The 16,853-nt window shown below is 41.9% G+C and overlaps 1 protein-coding gene and 1 long non-coding RNA gene across 4 annotated transcripts in view; one reads left to right on the top strand and one right to left on the bottom strand.

Annotated features, from left to right (window-relative positions):
- The window catches only part of LOC142829179 (uncharacterized), a 35,010-nt gene that overhangs the window by 17,114 nt on the left and 1,043 nt on the right, over positions 1 to 16,853 (top strand). The window contains exons 2-4 of one of the 2 annotated variants that reach the window (XR_016349683.1): positions 9,520 to 9,652; positions 10,638 to 10,700; positions 16,371 to 16,662. This is a non-coding gene — a long non-coding RNA (uncharacterized LOC142829179). Of the gene's footprint in view, positions 1 to 9,519; positions 9,653 to 10,637; positions 16,663 to 16,853 lie in introns of both variants that reach the window. The other variant, XR_012903571.2, reaches the window with a different exon arrangement.
- Positions 10,343 to 16,853, bottom strand: part of LUZP2 (leucine zipper protein 2) — a 446,738-nt gene continuing 440,227 nt past the window's right edge. For both annotated transcript variants that reach the window (XM_014573955.4, XM_075927755.2), the window contains 2 exons: positions 12,184 to 12,264; positions 10,343 to 10,665 (listed from right to left, as the gene is read on the bottom strand). In XM_014573955.4, coding sequence (XP_014429441.1) covers positions 10,561 to 10,665; positions 12,184 to 12,264 — 186 coding nt within the window. In that variant the 3' untranslated portion in view covers positions 10,343 to 10,560. The remainder of the gene's footprint in view (positions 10,666 to 12,183; positions 12,265 to 16,853) is intronic.

The raw sequence follows: 16,853 nt of genomic DNA, 5'->3' as shown, positions 1-16,853 counted from the left end.
TTTCCCTTTATGCCTGTAGCTAGTTTGATCTCATTTTGTGCCTTTGCCTTTCTAATCTTGCCCCTGCATTCCCGTGTTGCTTGCCTATATTCATCCTTTGTTAGTTGTCCTAGTTTCCATTTTTTATATGACTCCTTTTTTATTTTGAGATCATGCAAGATCTCCTTGTTAAGCCAAGCTGGTCTTTTGCCATATTTTCTATCTTTCCTACACAGCGGAATTGTTTGCTTTTGGGCCCTTAACAACGTCCCTTTGAAATACTTCCAACTCTCCTCAGTTGTTTTCCCCTTCAGTCTTGCTTCCCATGGGACCTTACCTACAAGTTCTCTGAGCTTATCAAAATCTGCCTTCCTGAAATCCATAACCTCAATTGTGCTGGTCTCCCTTCTACCTTTCCTTAAGATCATGAACTCTATTATTTCGTGATCACTGTCCCCTATACTGTCTTCCACTTTCAAGTTCTCAACTAGTTCCTCCCTATTTGTTAAAACCAAATCCAGAACAGCTTCTCCTCTGGTAGCTTTTTCAACCTTCTGAAACAGAAAGTTGTCTCCAATGCAGTCCAGAAACTTATTGGATAGCCTGTGCTTCGCTGTGTTAGTTTCCCAACATATGTCTGGATAGTTGAAGTCCCCCATCACCACCAAATCTTGGGCTTTGGATAGTTTTGCTAATTGTTTAAAAAAGGCCTCATCCACCTCTTCCACCTGGCTAGGTGGCCTGTAGTAGACTCCTAGCATGATATCACCCTCGTTTTTTACCCCTTTTAGCTTAACCCAGAGACTCTCTACACAGCTATCGCCTACGTTCATCTCCACTTCAGTCCAAGTGTGTACATTTTTAATATACAAGGCAACCCCTCCTCCCTTTTTTCCGTCTGTCCTTCCTGAGCAAGCCGTACCCTTCCATACCAATATTCCAATCATGCATCCCATCCCACCAGGTTTCTGTAATACCAATGATATCATAGTTGTATTTATTGGTTAGCAATTCCAGTTGTTCCTGCTTATTACCCATACTTCTCGCATTTGTATATAGGCATCTAAGATACTGATTTGATCTTGCCTCCCTGTTGTGCCCTGACCCTCCTTTCTCCTTGCCATTATAGGTCGTAGTCCCCCCCATTTCCAACCCATCTCCCAGTCCTGCACATTCAGCACTTTCCTGTGGGCTTTGCTCACCTGCCCCCGACAAACCTAGTTTAAAGCCCTCCTCACAAGGTTAGCCAGTCTGTGTCCAAACAAGGCCTTCCCGCTCCTGGAAAGGTGAACTCCATCTCCGCCAAGCAGTCCTTCCTGGAAGAGCACCCCGTGATCAAGGAAGCCAAATCCCTCCTGGCGACACCATCGTCGCAGCCAGGCATTCACCTCCAGGATGCACCTCTCTCTGCCCGGGCCCCTACCTTTGACAGGAAGGATAGAAGAGAATACCACCTGCGCTCCAAACTCCTTCACCCGTACTCCCAAAGCCCTGTAGTCACACTTGATCCGCTCAGTGTCATACCTGGCAGTATCATTTGTGCCCACGTGGATGAGTAGATTTCAGGAGCCTGACCAAACGAAGAAAAGAGAGTAGTAAAATACACATCTTGGACTTCAGAAAAGCAAATTTCGACTCCCTCAGAGACCTGATGGGCAGAATCCCCTCGTATGCTAACATGCAGGGGAAAGGAGTTGAGGACAGCTGACAGTATTTTAAAGAAGCCTTATTGAAGGCACAGAAAGAAACCAAACCGATGCGTAGGAAGAGAGGCAAACATGGTAGGAGACCGGATTGGCTTACAGGGGAAATTCTTGGTGAACTTAAGCACAAAAAGGAAGCTTACAAAAAGTGGAAACTTGGACAAATGACCAGGGAGGGGTATAAATGTATAGCTCGAGAATGCCGGGGAGTTATCAGGAAGACAAAAGTGCAAATGGAATTGTGACTGGCTAACGATATGAAGGATAACAAGAAAGGTTTCTACAAGCAAGTCAACACCAGTGGTGTTCTGTTGGTTTCTTTGCTGGTCTTGTCTCTTAATAGGAGGCTTCTAGATACATGTTTGGCTCGGTTAATCTGTTTCCTCACTTCCTCGGGTGCGTATTGTAGTTTCGAGAATGCTTTGTGAAGATCTTGAAGGTGTTTGTCTCTGTCTAAGCAGTTGGAACAGATGAGGTTGTACCTTAGTGCTTGGCTGTAGACAATGGATCCAGGATGGAAGCTGGAAACATGTAGGTAGGCATAGTGGCCAGTAGGTTTTCGGTATAGGGTCGTGTTTATGTGACAATCTCTTATTTGTACCAGGACTCTTCATCGCTTTTGCAGATTCAGACTAACACAGCTACCCCTCTGAAACTAGTAATAACTAGTTTAATTGACTTTTTAAAAGAAGTATTTTGAGAAGGTACACTCACCTCTCATGAATGCTTCCTATCAGCTGCATGCTGTATTACAATCTCCTTTTCTGCTCTAGGAACCAGCTGCGGTTTGTGACCTTCACTAAGTGGGTCTCCAGTGACTCAATCCTCATGCCATTCACAGTCTAAAATGGATGAACTCCTGTGGTAACAGAAGTCCATCTGGAAGTCTCAACAAACATCCAAGCAAATGACTCTATTCCATTTGGCTTATACTTCAGCCTGCTTTCTAGACTCAGTTCTCAGCCCCTTCAGGGTTAATATTAAATTATTTCCCACCTTGTTATGATATACTACTACTAAGCCTATCTCCCTGAAGAGTCTTCATCTTCACAGGTTCTCTCTGCCCCAAAATTTCAACACATGGCATGCCCTCAGTCAGATTCTTCAGCCTCGTCACCAGGTTTATTTACATTCCAGACTCTTTCACAGGCTTTGAGCCAAGAATTTTGTCACCTTTTCACTTCCCCAATGACTGACTGGAACCCACCTACCAGAGACCCTGCCATCAACAGCCATGTGCTGGCTCCCTTAATATTTGCTACATCTGCATTCCCTGCGTTGCTTTCCATTCATTCCTGTCACCTTCACCCATTAGTTTAGGATTATAATCCTTGGGTTCTCTTTGCCTGTTCCTTGCAAGAGCAGGGTCTCCTGCAAACCTGTTTGTCGGAGAGTTTCATAGTCTTCTAGCCATGCCTCACCCTTCAAGTCTCAGTTAGCAATTGACGTGTTTAGCCCCTGCAACTCCTTTTATCTGAGTCTGGTGGGCTCTGATTAGCTGCTTCTGTGTAGCCTCTCCAGGCAGGCCTGGAGGACCTGTATCTGCTGCTCCTTCCTGGGGGCAGTGTGTGGTAGGACCATGGGGTCTCCAACAAGTTCTTTGATGGATGTTGTACCATACACCCTGTCAATATGTATAGAAAGGCAAAACCAAAGCCCAATATTGATGGATGTTGTACACCCTGTCAATATGTATACAAAGGCAAAACCAGAGCCCAGTATTGTGCAGTCAGAAATATTCCAATAGGAATCAGTTTAACATCCTGAACAGAACGTTCCTAGTTATTTTGGGTACATACTAATCTTACTATGTACAAATATTTTTGCTGTTTGAATAACATTCAAATGAGGATAATTTACCAATGTGTATTTACAGCAAATATTACACAGTGCAGCAAAGATAACATTCAGGTTATGCTAAAAATGAAAGATATGTAAGAGACTCATTTGTATCTGTGAAGAAAGCTTCTTAAAAGGTCATATTGTGCAGGAAAATGGCCTACTCTACAGTCTGATTATACCATATTGAATTTGATAGTTCTCAAAAGGAAATTGTACCAAGGCAGGCAAGCAAAAGCACTACATAAATAAAGTATTAGTATTAACATAATGTCTTTCTACTCAGGATCACAAATTGGCTGACATAAGTAAAGAGAGTATAGAAATGAAAACAGAGAAAGCTGAGATAGTTTTTTCAAAATTACAAGCTGATTCACTGGCATATCCAAGAATGCATCCAGATCCCTACCTCAAGTCATCTGTTGTATTGATCAGATAATACTTCCTCTCTAACATCAAAATAAATACATATAGCAGTAGGAAATTTATTCCTGCTGAATACATTGAGCCAGCCAAATCTGTTGTTGGAAAACTGCTATAATTGATGGACTTTCATCGGGATAAATTTAGCACAGTATCACTTCAATATTTATGTCATGAAGTATGTTTCCATGCCACTTACATCCCATTAACCCTGAAAAGACAGTAAAAATTTAATATGAAAATTAAACAATGAAGTGGAATTGAGCAACTTAATTCCAAGGAGTGAAACACAGAAGGCTATTTTTATATTTCTTGATGAATAAAATGGAAATCACAGCTAGTAAAATATGTATGTTCTCTCAAGCAAAATGAGTTACTGAGACCTGTTCACAGACAAATGACCCATTTCAACAGACACAGTGTAGCTTTTAAGGAGGAGAATAACAAGGATTTTAACAATTGGTTTTGTAGCATTCATTATTATGATCCAATATGTCTTTCCAATTTTGCATAAGTGAGCACTTCTTACTTATGACCTTTCCATTAAAAAAATCTATGTGTGTGACATGGATGAACTTCTTTCCAGACAGAAGACAAGCAAAATCATTTGGGACTGCATCCTTTTCTGCAATCCAGCAGAAGAACAATCATGAGATGTCACAATGTGCAGTGACCCAGAGTACGGCTTTGCCCTTTTACTTCTTGTATGGAATGTGCAGCAAAATATAAAAGGGTTGTTTTTAAAAGTGGAACCTGCTTTTAATTGCTGAGCTTCAAATAATCCATAAATGGGAGAATGTGTCTTGTCCACACTTGTAATATTTATTCCCTTAAAGAACAGTTTTTACTCGCAAAATGAAAGGTTTGACCTTGTGCCCTGTGACCTGTATGCCAAATAAAACAATGAAGTTGCAGTACACATCCCTTCATCTATTACAAGGGAGAGTGCGTCTAGGGCAGGGTCTCTGTGGGCCAGATCCGGCCCACCAAGTGGATTGATCCGGCCCATGGAGACCCTGACACTCCCCCGACCCCAAGCCAATTGGAACTTGGGGGAGGGGGAAGCGCAAAACTTCCTCCCACCCTGCATGTCACATGCTCCCCCACACCCAACCCCTGATTGGCCTGGAGGCAGGAGGAGTGTGCGAAGTTTCCTCTGCTCTCCTTCCCCCCTTCCTTCCCTGCAAGGAGCACATGGCACAAGTTGCGTGGGTGCCTAGTGGGAAGGGGGAGGGAAAGGGGCTCCCCTCCCCCAGACCAATTATGATCGGTAGATGGGGTAGCCCAGAAGAATTTTGGCCCCACCCGTTCCGGTTTAGGCCCCGCCCATTCCGGGTGACCTGGGAGCACATCAAAACTTTTCGAAGTCGTCCCCAGCCAAAAATTATTGCCCACTGCTGACTCTCTTCCTTGCTCCTTGTGCAAGCCAGCAAAGCAGAAAGTTTTGGGGAGTTCAGAAAAGCAGTCAAGTTTTGCATTTGTTGGCTAAGGGTACACCTACACATCAAAGAATAGCCCACAGTGCAAAGTTTTAAAACCCAGGTCAATTTGCTTGGATTGCCAGAGATGGAGCTATGGGGCTAAAAATAGCAATGTAGATGTACCTGCTCGGATTGCAGGCCAGGCTCCAAGGCCCTCCCCCTCGCTAAAAATGATTAGTTTCCATTCCCAGGGTTAATATTACCTCACCACACTGTAGAATACATGCAAAAAAAAAACCCTGCAACATGATTTTCTCCTCCTTTCAGGTTCTGCGCAAAATCATCCAGCCTCCCCTTTGAAAACAGTTGCTTATCTAACTGTATTCCTAGACATGTTGTCAGCCAGGATCCCACTTAAAGGCTGGGCTTTTGCTGTAATTAACAACTCATGGCTAGTCCGTGCCAGCTGACGCAAGTTCATGGGACTTAGGGCAAGGAGCTGTTTCTCTGCTGTGTAAACATGCCAGTTCAGGCTGTAATCCAAGCTCTGTGACCCTTTCACTTGGCAAGGTCATAGAGCCTGGATCCTCACCACGAGCCAAACCATATATACCATTACTAAACAGCTCCTTAGCTAAAGCCTCAAATCCTGAGTCAGGTGGTATGGACTAGCCATGCTGTAAGTGTCTCATGTGTGGGATAAATGTGTGAGATCAACAGCAATGTCCACTGAGCCATGTCTATACCAGGCATGTTTTTATGCTCCTTTATCCAAAGGCATAAAGTGCAGAGCAGCTGCAATTATCCCTCAGTTTCCTTGTTAAATCATAATCCCAGATGTAGAGAATTCTGATAAGCAGGGATAGAAGATAGTTCACAGGATCCACACAGATTAAATCTCAAAAAACCATGATTACTATAAGGAAAATAACTACATTTCATCTTTGAGTCTGTCTCCATTGGAAATCTCACAGTAGGTGCAGGCAGCATCCCAGGTTTTATTGACATAACTGAATAGTGCTTGTAACACGTCCTCCTTGACTTTAGCATATGACTTTGCATCTAAGTGAAGAGCATAGTACTGAATGAATGCCAAGGAGTCCCACCACACAGTAACCTCACAGCTTTCTAATATGGATAGGCTTCAGGAGTATGCAGCAGCTGTAGCTTATGCTTTAGTGGCATGAGCTTTAATGTTTGGAGGGAGCGGCACCCCACCCATCTGGTGATAGATTGATATTCATTGTCTGATCCTTTTATATATCCTTTGGGAGGAGGGGCTTAAATGTTCAAAGCACCAGAGCTGGTCACAAAAAGAGGAATGCCAGACTGAAGGGTTTTTTGGGATCAATATAGTATAATAAAATGCCAACATGTGTGGAGATGTGTCTCCCCCAACCTGGCATTCGATTTAGTGAAGAATACAAATGAAATGAAATTCTGACACCGCTTTAGGGATAAAAATCAGACTAGGACTCAGTACTACTGGTGATGAGATGGCAAATAAGATGACTTTCTTGAGTGTAAGGTGGTGTAAGGACCATTCCAAAATGAAATGTCTTGAAAGGACAGCATTGAAATCCCATGCAAGTAGCGTTCTCTGAAAGGTGGGTAAATATTCAACAACCTTTTAAAGAATCTTGATATCTGGGACTGCATGAGGACTAAAAAGAACTGATCACGTAGGTAACATGGACTATGTCTAGACTGCAAGCCTCTTTCTAAAGAGGCTCTTTCGAAAGTATCTTTCGAAAGAGCCTCTTTCGAAAGAGCACGTCTAGACTACATGCGGAACTTTCGAAAAAGCGGCTTGCTTTTTCGAAAGAAAGCACCCAGCGAGTCTGGATGCTCTCTTTCGAGGAAGCCCTATTTACATTGAAGAACGCCTTCTTTCGAAAGAGGAACTTTCGAAAGAAGGCGTTCTTCCTCGTAGAATTAGGTTTACCGCCATCGAAAGAAAAGCCGCGTTCTTTTGATTTAATTTCGAAAGAACGCGGCTTGAGTCTGGACTCAGGGGAAGTTTTTTCGGAAAAAGGCTACTTTTCCCGAAAAAACCCCTGAGTCTGGACACAGCCATGCAGAGATTACTATAAGATGAACTTGATGGAACTGAACGAAAGCCCAGCTATGGATATAAATGTTGTGGAGTACTCTAGATACAAATTCTGAAAGGTGGAAAGGCAGCTGTCTGCAGCTCATAGCCTATGAAACAGCTTCCCCCCCTTCCTACTTGGAGAGTAAGTATGCCCTGCTATTAGGGATAATGAATACATTTGTCCAGGGGTGCTGCTGATGTATGATATTAATGAAGGAAGAATAGATGCATGAAGATCAGTTCTTCTGCTGGCACCATGAATGATTCTCTTGTCGGTGTCAACATAGGTACTGGATTGGACATTGTTGAGGTTGGTGCTGGGCTTGTATATTTTTATGCAGATCTTTAGCCACTATGGTAGTGTGTGGTTAGTGGTTTCCTCTCCTTATGGGCAGACACAGAGCAGTGCCTGGAATCATGTTTATCTGCATTCTGGACTTCCCTACCTCTATGAGGAGGTGGTACAAATCTTTTGCACCACATCTGTGAGTACTAGGGTGACTTAAATTCCCACATTTTACATTGATTTCTTTTTGGTACCCCTGGTTGTGTGCTGACTTCTGGGGTTATGTGGGCCTGATCTACACTAGCACCTTAGTCCAAAATTAGCTCCCCAAGGTCGAATTTGTAAGTGATGCATCCACACTACCAAACTCATTATTTTGGAGTAAGGGCATCATGGAATTTGAACTCTGTCATCCTGCTTTTCATGAGGAATAACACTATTCCCAAACTTGTAAGTCCAAAATTGCATTAGTGTGGGTGTTCCAGTGCCTCTAATTTGAACTTGGGGGGCCTCCTGCAGCTCCCGAGAGTGCTCACTGAGACTCTAAGGGTATGTCTACACTTCATTTTTCACGAGAGAGAGGAATGCAAATGTAGACATCCGAAATTGCAAATGAAGCAGGGATTTGAATATCCCGTGCCTCATTTGCATAATCACGGAGTGGCGCTATTGCAAAATAGCGCCATTGCGAGAAGAAAATGGGGTTATTACAAGAGAAAACCCTTCCCTCAGAATAACTCTTAGTCCTCAAAAAATGCAGAGTAGACATACCCTAAGTCTGAGGTGATGCATCCACGTTAACAGAGCCTTCCTTGGACTACATTTGATTCATCTCTGTAGTGAGAACACAAAACTTTGAATTTGTAAATTGGGTGCCCAGAAGTCAAACTTAGTAAATTCGGATTAATCTCTTAGTGAAGACATGGCCTTGCAAAGGAAGACTTTTCCATTAAATGTTGGGAGCTTCAATCTCTTTTCCTTTTGGTTGGGATATAACTCTCATGGATTTTCCTAAAAAATGAAGCTTGGCTGGGCATCTTGTGATTTCCACGCCCACGCAGAGAACAAATTGCACATGGAACATGTGTTCTGAGTTTGCAACTCATTGAGGCAGAATAGACAGCAGCAATAGCCATTGGTAAGCAGGGTTAAGCAACCGCAAAATGGACAAGATTTGAAGCCCTAAGGCTGTGAGTTCACTATTACATGAGGACAAGGGACCAGGGTACTAAATAAACAAAGGAGAATTTTATCATTTAAATAGAAAGAGAGAAACCGCACAATGAGAAATTAGTGGAATTAATTTTTAACAAAGGGTAATTCTGTCTTGTTGCCATGGCTGGGGAATGAGATGTGCATGTCACAAGCAAAGCCCAACAGGCATTGCTAATCAAAAGATTCCAATCTTCTGCATGAGATACATTCATGCCTACAGTGGGATCCACTCTAATAAATACTCAGAGGAGAATTTGCCCTTCCCCAGCCCCAGATGCACCTTCTCTTCTTCTTTTAGATCTAGCAGCTGGGCCCAGTTGCTTAAGCTAACCTCAGCTGAATCAATTCTCCAGACATGTATTCCCTGCTGATTCACCTCCTTACCCTGCAGAGCTCATACAGAAAGTGCACTCTATGCACAGCTAAGAGCACAGCTAAGAGATTCTTAAGAACTATTCAGGTAACACATCCCATTGCAAGTACTCATCAACTCCACTTTCTCTGTGTATTGCCAATATTGTGACAAAGTAAGTTTTGATTCTTTTTCCCTCCTGTTAGGCCAACACAGCTATGGGAGATGGAGATGGATTCCATACTACAGTAAAACTCCAATAGTCCGGCACTCCTGATAGTCCGGCATCAAAATGGCAAGAGCCTAGTGACTGAGCTTCGGCAAAAAATGAGTCACAAGGTAACAGCGGCAGCAGCTGAACTGAGCAAAAAGGGTAAAAAAGGGTTAAAAAAACTAAAACATTTCAGTATACTGTATACAGTATGTACAATAAAAAGGGTTAAGAACACTTTCTATACAGTATATACTGTATACAGTATATACATAACCAGCTCATAGTACCTCCTGATACTCCGGCATATCTGATAATCCGGCACCACCTAGGTCCCATAGGTTCCGGATTATCGGAAGTCTACTGTAGCTTGTGCATTATCAACGGAACTGTTAACTTGGTTTCAACTACAGATTTTTTTTATTTTGGGGATGCATACACCACCCAAAAAACCCGCAACCAGCCAATCACAACAATTGCTAGATTCAGCTGAGTTTGTAATGGTTGTAGTTAGAAATAAACTTTTTACCTGTTAACTGAGTAGATTTGAGATAGACAGAATTGACAGCTGGTAAATATAGAATCCTATTGTGCTATTTTCACAGTCACTCTTCTGAGTAGCATTGCACTTTAACTATATAATTATTAGTATTATTTTATGTTAGCAGGCTTTTATCCCCAAGTGTACAGTAAAGATAGCTATTAAACAGAACAAGCTAAGAAAAGAAAACTTCAAAATGGCAGTTCTTTACAAAACAGACTGATTTATAATAAGCAAGTTACTGATCAGAGCAGAATAATATTTCAAAAAACTGGACTGTATTACAAAGCATATCTTCAAACATCCATTTCTGCTGGATTATTGCTGAGAGATACTAATTGGTCTATTTCAGAAACTAGACTAATTTACAAACATTGATAAAATAGTGAAAAAGTTGCATGCTTTAGAAACTAGATACATTATCATGCTTCTGGACTAAAAATAATATGAAGACAATAGCAAATGAAGACCGTTGTTAACATAGCTTAGTAATGTTTACAATGCTTTTTCTTCTATTTTATCTAAATCTTCATGCTTCTTCTCATTCGTCTCTGCTGGTTTTTTAACTTCAGGTTTAATCCATGGAGGGTTGTGAAACTTCTGTTAACCAACACAATAAGAAAAATGGAATCAATGTAAGTATTATAATAGTATGGAATTTTATGCTGAACTATAGTGGGATGCTACAAAAAAGATAATAAAGAAACACAGGCTCTGATTTTGATCCCATTTTAAATCAATCTTGATGTAAATCAAGAGTTACTGAATGGAAGTCAGTGAATTTATACTTGTATAAGTGAGAGGAGAATCAGGCCAACAATCTGTGGTCATCACATTGCACTGGAATACAAGGAATCGACACCGAATGCTTAAAGTGCCTGAGGCATTATATACACACAGCTGTATTTATTTGTGTTAGTCTTTGTACTGCTTTTGTAACTATAGTGTGTCTGTTGAGAATCCATATTCATGTGTGATAAAGTACATAACTGCATGTCTCTCTATATAGAAATAATCTGTCTTCCATGAAAGCTGTAGATTTTCTCAGAATACCAACATCTTCATCAAAGCAAAAATTCAGTGAAATCAATTGTGCCCCTTTTATAGATACAGTGAAACCTTTGTTATCCGGCACTCTGTTAACCAGAAAACTTTGTTAACCACATTGCCACCAGCTACAATACTGTCACATCTTCAGGAGCACAGGCCTGGCTTGGTTTACCATGATTGGCTTAATTTTTAATTAAGAAGTACTCATCATCTTTAACTCAAAATAAAAATGTGAGACCAACTACCTCACACTACAAAACTAACTATTAAAAACTTGAGTTTTACTATTATTGTCCATTGGTTTTTCCTAGGTTGATGGGACCCTCAGATAACTGGAATTTTTAGATAACCGGAATGCCCTAATCCCCAAGCATTCCCAATAACACAGGTTTTACTGTATATTATTGGAGGATACTGCTAGGAAGATTTCAAACAATACAGTATTATTCTACTGTTTTCCAATTGTGTTGTTCAGAAGTCTCGTCCCTGCCAGAAGAGGTCCTATCCATTCTGCTGACTAGAGTGAAAAATATTTTCCCACTCTGCTCCTGAGTGGCAGAGTGGGAAAAATAAAAGCAGCTGGTCAATCAGTAGTTAGAGAATTAGAGTGGAGCAAAACAGCTGAGCTACCCAGAGGTACAGCAGTACCCATCTTTGCCATAGAATATGTAACTGTATTTGTATTGGACTAGAAGATAAAGGTTTCCTACATCCCATACAATCTGCTGAAGCTTTTTCTTTGTGTAACACACTTAATTAAGCACACTTTCACCACATCACAGTTATAGCCAGGATTTGGACATTGTTGTCCTCCCTCTCCTGCCCCTGAATGTATAAAAATGGCCTCACTGATTAGGACAGTCAAGTTCTTTAAGAACTGAAATACTTCCCTAATAGAAGGCCACCTTATACCTCCAATTTCAGTCAAGTGGAGCAGAAGTCTCCATTGCGATTAATGAGGGACTACCTAGAAATCACTGCCTTAGAATGATCAGATACAGTTCATGGAATTTACATTTGATAAAGAGACACTTATAAATGGTCTCAATTACTTAGAGACAGAAGTACCTGAAAGCTAGGATTTGTGTCTGCCACTTTGAGATGAAGAGATGTTGAATTACTGCGGTTCCCCAAACAAGTCTTGCCAACCTGTGAATACAACCATTGAAACCACATCACTGTTACAAATGGTTTGAGGGGGGAAAAAAATCAGTGATTTTCTTCTTTCCTATAATAGATGGGATTGACACTTACACAGCAGTTTTCATGTTCAAAGCTCTTTACTAACATTACCCAGTTTAACCTCACAAGAACCCCATAAGCAGGCAAGTAAGTAATTACAATTTTCATATTACAGATGAGGAAATTGTGGTCGAGAATTTAAGTAGGCTGGCCCATGCCACAGGAGGAATTGGAGTAAAAACTGATTAAGATTCAGGAGGACTTCATGTTCCATTCCTTTACCTAACCCTTTAGGTCATCCCCATGTCTTCCGTGAACAATTTAATCCATTGATTAGGAGGGTATCCAGTCTCTAAGTGCAGAAAGTGCATTACATCCAGCTCTTTAGATGAACACAAAGTGAGAGGACCAAATCGGCACAGTTTCTGGATAGGAACGCTGCACCTTTGTTGCCCATTGAAATCCTTAGAGTTCATCAATAGAATAGTGAATAAAACAGCATTGGCTGACACCATTTATTTAAAATTCATAAAGACTTTCTTATTAAAAGGAAGCAACTTAGTCAAAGGCTGAAAGGTAAAGTTCTGTTGTAGATCAGGGACTCTCTCATAGACAGAAAACAGAGTAGAAACATTCACTCAGTTTTCAAAATGTCAAAAATGTAACAGCAGGTTGCCTATTAGGATTGACATCCAGTACATTTATTCATGAGGTTGAAAGGAAGAGAACAGTGACATATAATTGTTCAGGTTAGTCATGCCTTGGGAAAACCTTGAGACATTTCAGAAAGACCTAGCAAAGCTACGTGAACAGGCAGCAAAAATTAACAAACAAAATATTAGGTTGGGTAAAGAAAATGGTAGTAAATAATCTTACTAAATATTTGAGACAGTTTATGTGTCTGGGAACGTGAATGTTCAAGAACTCCTGCTAAACATTAAGAGTTAGGACCATAAAATTTGGTATGCAGCTTCCTCTTATTGTAACATAAAGCAAGGTAAAGGTTGGTTGTGATAGAAAAATGGGATGTGCCTGGAATGGGATTTTTTCTCATAAAAATAAAAAAAATACAGAGAAGAGCCAAAATCACCAGGTAGGTGGAAGGGGCTGGGTGAGCATGTGACCCCCGCCCCCAATGACTGTCCTAGCCTCTTACCTCCCCAGCACTCTTTAGGGAGGGTGAAGAGGGCTGAAGCTCCCCTCCTGATTCATACGGGGACATTGTTTTGTCAGGGAGTGAGGGGAAAGTGCATAGTTTGATGCAATCCTCACTCTGGCTGGGGCACTCAGGAGCAGATGTACCTGGACTTGCCCCACCTGGGGGACAGGCACCCCTTCCCCATCAGCCATGGAAAGATGCTTCTCAACTGGCCCCAAGCTGTTGAGGTGTGAGAGGGCTTGGGCAGTGTTCTCTCCCTGAGCCAGCCTGCATATTGAACCCCTCATCCTCAGTCCCACCCAGAACAATGATTTAAGTGAAGAAAAACAAAAATGAATTGAGTTAAGGAACCAAGCAACACTGGGTAAATCTTACAGTACTAAATAGTTGTTAGACCATTTTATAAATCGATGTTTTACCATCACCTACAATGCTGAAATGTTCTGGTCACTGTGTCTCAGAAAAGACAATAGAAATAGAAAGAATCCACAGATGGGTGACAAAAGCAAAATGAAAAAAAGCTCTTAAATTGGGAAAGATTAACTGAAAAGAGAGGAAACGTTTAGAGCAAAGACACGTAATGAGGACATGATTAGGATTAATAATTGTTTTTATAAGAGATCAATCCTATCACAGGCAAACTATGAAATGATGTGGTTCGGGGCGGGGGGAGAAGGGGCAGAATTGCCAGTTCCCTGGGCAAGATGGGAGGAGCAGTTCTGTGCTCATGGAATGGGTGGGATTGGAGACAGCCAGACCTCAGTGCTACCTGGAGTGCATGTATCATGTCCCCTGCCCCACTACCGGTCATCAGATGCCTCATGAAGTTTAGTTTTCAGTGAATCATAGAAGATTAGGGTTGGAAGAGATCTCAGGATGTCATCTACTCCAACCCCTTCTCCAAGAGGAACCAACCCCAATTAACTCTAAATAAGTCGAAGTTTTGAAGAACAGTAAACTATATGGAGGGCCAAATTCTCAGATGGCATAAATCAGCATATCGTAACTATTCAAATTTAGTCCAACTGATAGTTTTCCTATCAAGCTCTGAAAAGGGAGCATCCAGATGTTTCTGATCTAGAAGAACTGAAACAGATAGTAGAAACTCATCACCATTTTATATCAGAAAACTTTTGCTTTCAGGGAGATATGGTAACGTTCAAGGCAAACCAATATTCCTGGGTATCAGAAGGGTAAAAATAAGGCTTAAAATAAAATATATTTACAACGATATTTAAATAGTGAACACTGTTACTTCATAGTGCCAAAGCCTGATGAAACCCTATGTCTAGTAATGAGTTTGTATAACTATATTAATATGTGATATATTAACTAGACACATGAATCATTTACAACACTATATTACTATAAAATATCTTGAGTCACGGCATACCTTCCATTATTTCCACTGGAGTTGCAATGTAATTTACTATATTTTTATTGCAATATATTACATCATATATCATAACTCAGGAATAAGGCGACCCGCCTACATTTTATAGGGTGTTTTTAACTTTTAGTATGATACTCCAAATTTATTGAACAAATTCTACACACATTTTTAGGTTACCAAGATTGAACCTGAGATTATGGGTTTTCAAGTATTTTACTGAATATTATGCATTCATTTTCCAGGAGATTTTATACAGAAGAAAATTACCTTGCAGGAACATTCACAATAAAGTTATAAATTATTATATATAAAAACAAACCTATTAACTCACTAAGACTTTGCTACAACTAGTTTTGGGATGCTAAGAAGGTGGGGCAAGAATTATGAATGTCGAGAACTACTCCTATATGGATGCCTGTGTAAACCAAATTGGGTTAAGCAGTAATATGCCCTTGTGAATGCACATAGGACAGGGATGTGTGCTAGGAGACTTCTTTCCTCTCACCAATCCTTCCCTGTTAAGGAAATTGAATGATGGAACAAAATATTAGTCCTTGTGAGCAATGGTTCCTCAGACCTTGCTCCTGCCAATGAGTAAATTATGCAGAAAAGGGGTGGGATGGAGATAATGTCATATTCCTGTGCACGTCTCCTGCCCCATCCTGCTGTCCCCTCAAAGGGCAACAACTTTCACTTCTTAATTTGTACACAGAACAACCATTGTCCATGTGCAGCTGATTAAAACATAGATTGCAAGAATGTTACTAGAAAAACAAACGTAAACAGAAGAAAACACAGTCAAATGTGAGGGGTAGATGTGGGAGGCATTCAAAGCAATGAGAACTTATAAAAAGTTATAGCCCACAATCTAATGCACCTCCACTGATTTCATAGCACCAGTCTAAAGTTATATATACACTAAGGATTCAGAGTGGGATTCCCTTGCTTGTGTATAGTGAATACTCAGTGGCTACGTCTAGACTGCAAGCCTCTTTTGAAAAAGAGTGTCTAGACTACAATACGCGGATCGGAAAAATCGATCCGCTTTTTTGAAAAAGAGTGTCCTGACTGCTGGACGCTCTTTTGAAAGGAAAAGCCACCCGGAACTGCTTCTGCCAGGGCATGGGGGCAGCATTTCCTTCCGGGTGCTGCTGCCTGCCCTTTGCAGAGACGCGTGGGTAAAGGGACGCCCCTGAACACCCGTTGCTCTGCTCCTGCCTTTGCTGTCCCTCTAGGAGGTAAGCAAGGTATTGCAGTGATTGTTTGGAGTGCTCAGCTTCCTGGGACACCCCAGCAGGTTTTTTGTTTGGAGGTTTTTCTGTTTTAGACCCATTTTTTTGGCATGGAGCCAGAGCTGCCCCTGGGCAGGCGATGGCCCCACGCCATCATACTGCAAGTGTTGCTGCATCTGCATGACACAGTCATGAGGCTACTTCCCCATCTGGACCCAGACCAGAGGTACGAAGGGATCGTCCATCATGCAGCCCCACTGCCCTTGCCTCCAAACTTCTTTGTGGACAGGTGTGTTTGGAGGCTTGACACCAGCTCTGACTGGTGGGACCGGCTCATTATGGAGCTCTGGGATGACCAAGACTGGCTACGCAACTTCCGGATGTGAAAGACCACTTTCCAGGAGCTGTGTACCTGGCTCGCCCCAGCTCTGCAATGGCAAGACACCCACCTGCGGCCCATAATCCCCCTGGAAAAGAGGGTCGCCATTGCCCTCTGGAAGCTGTCCACCCCCGACAGCTACTGCTCCGTGGGACACCAATTTGGAGTGGGCAGGTCTACTGTTGGATCCATCCTGATGGAGGTAAGTCATTGTCTGGGGACAGTCACAGTTTGGGGTGAGAAGAAGGGAGACTGTCAGGAAGGGCAAAGTGGAGTGGGAGTGGGAGGGAGCTCCTCCACTCACCCTGAACTGCTGGGGAGGGGAAGTTCTGAGGAGGGGATTCTCGGGGTGTTTGAGAGGGAAGGTGGGTGGTGGGTTCTCCTCCTAAGAGA

Source organism: Pelodiscus sinensis, chromosome 5, assembly GCF_052426305.1.
Source record: "Pelodiscus sinensis isolate ZL-2025 chromosome 5, ASM5242630v1, whole genome shotgun sequence".
NCBI classification, from domain to species: domain Eukaryota; kingdom Metazoa; phylum Chordata; order Testudines; family Trionychidae; genus Pelodiscus; species Pelodiscus sinensis.
This window is presented reverse-complemented; position numbering and strand designations above follow the sequence as displayed.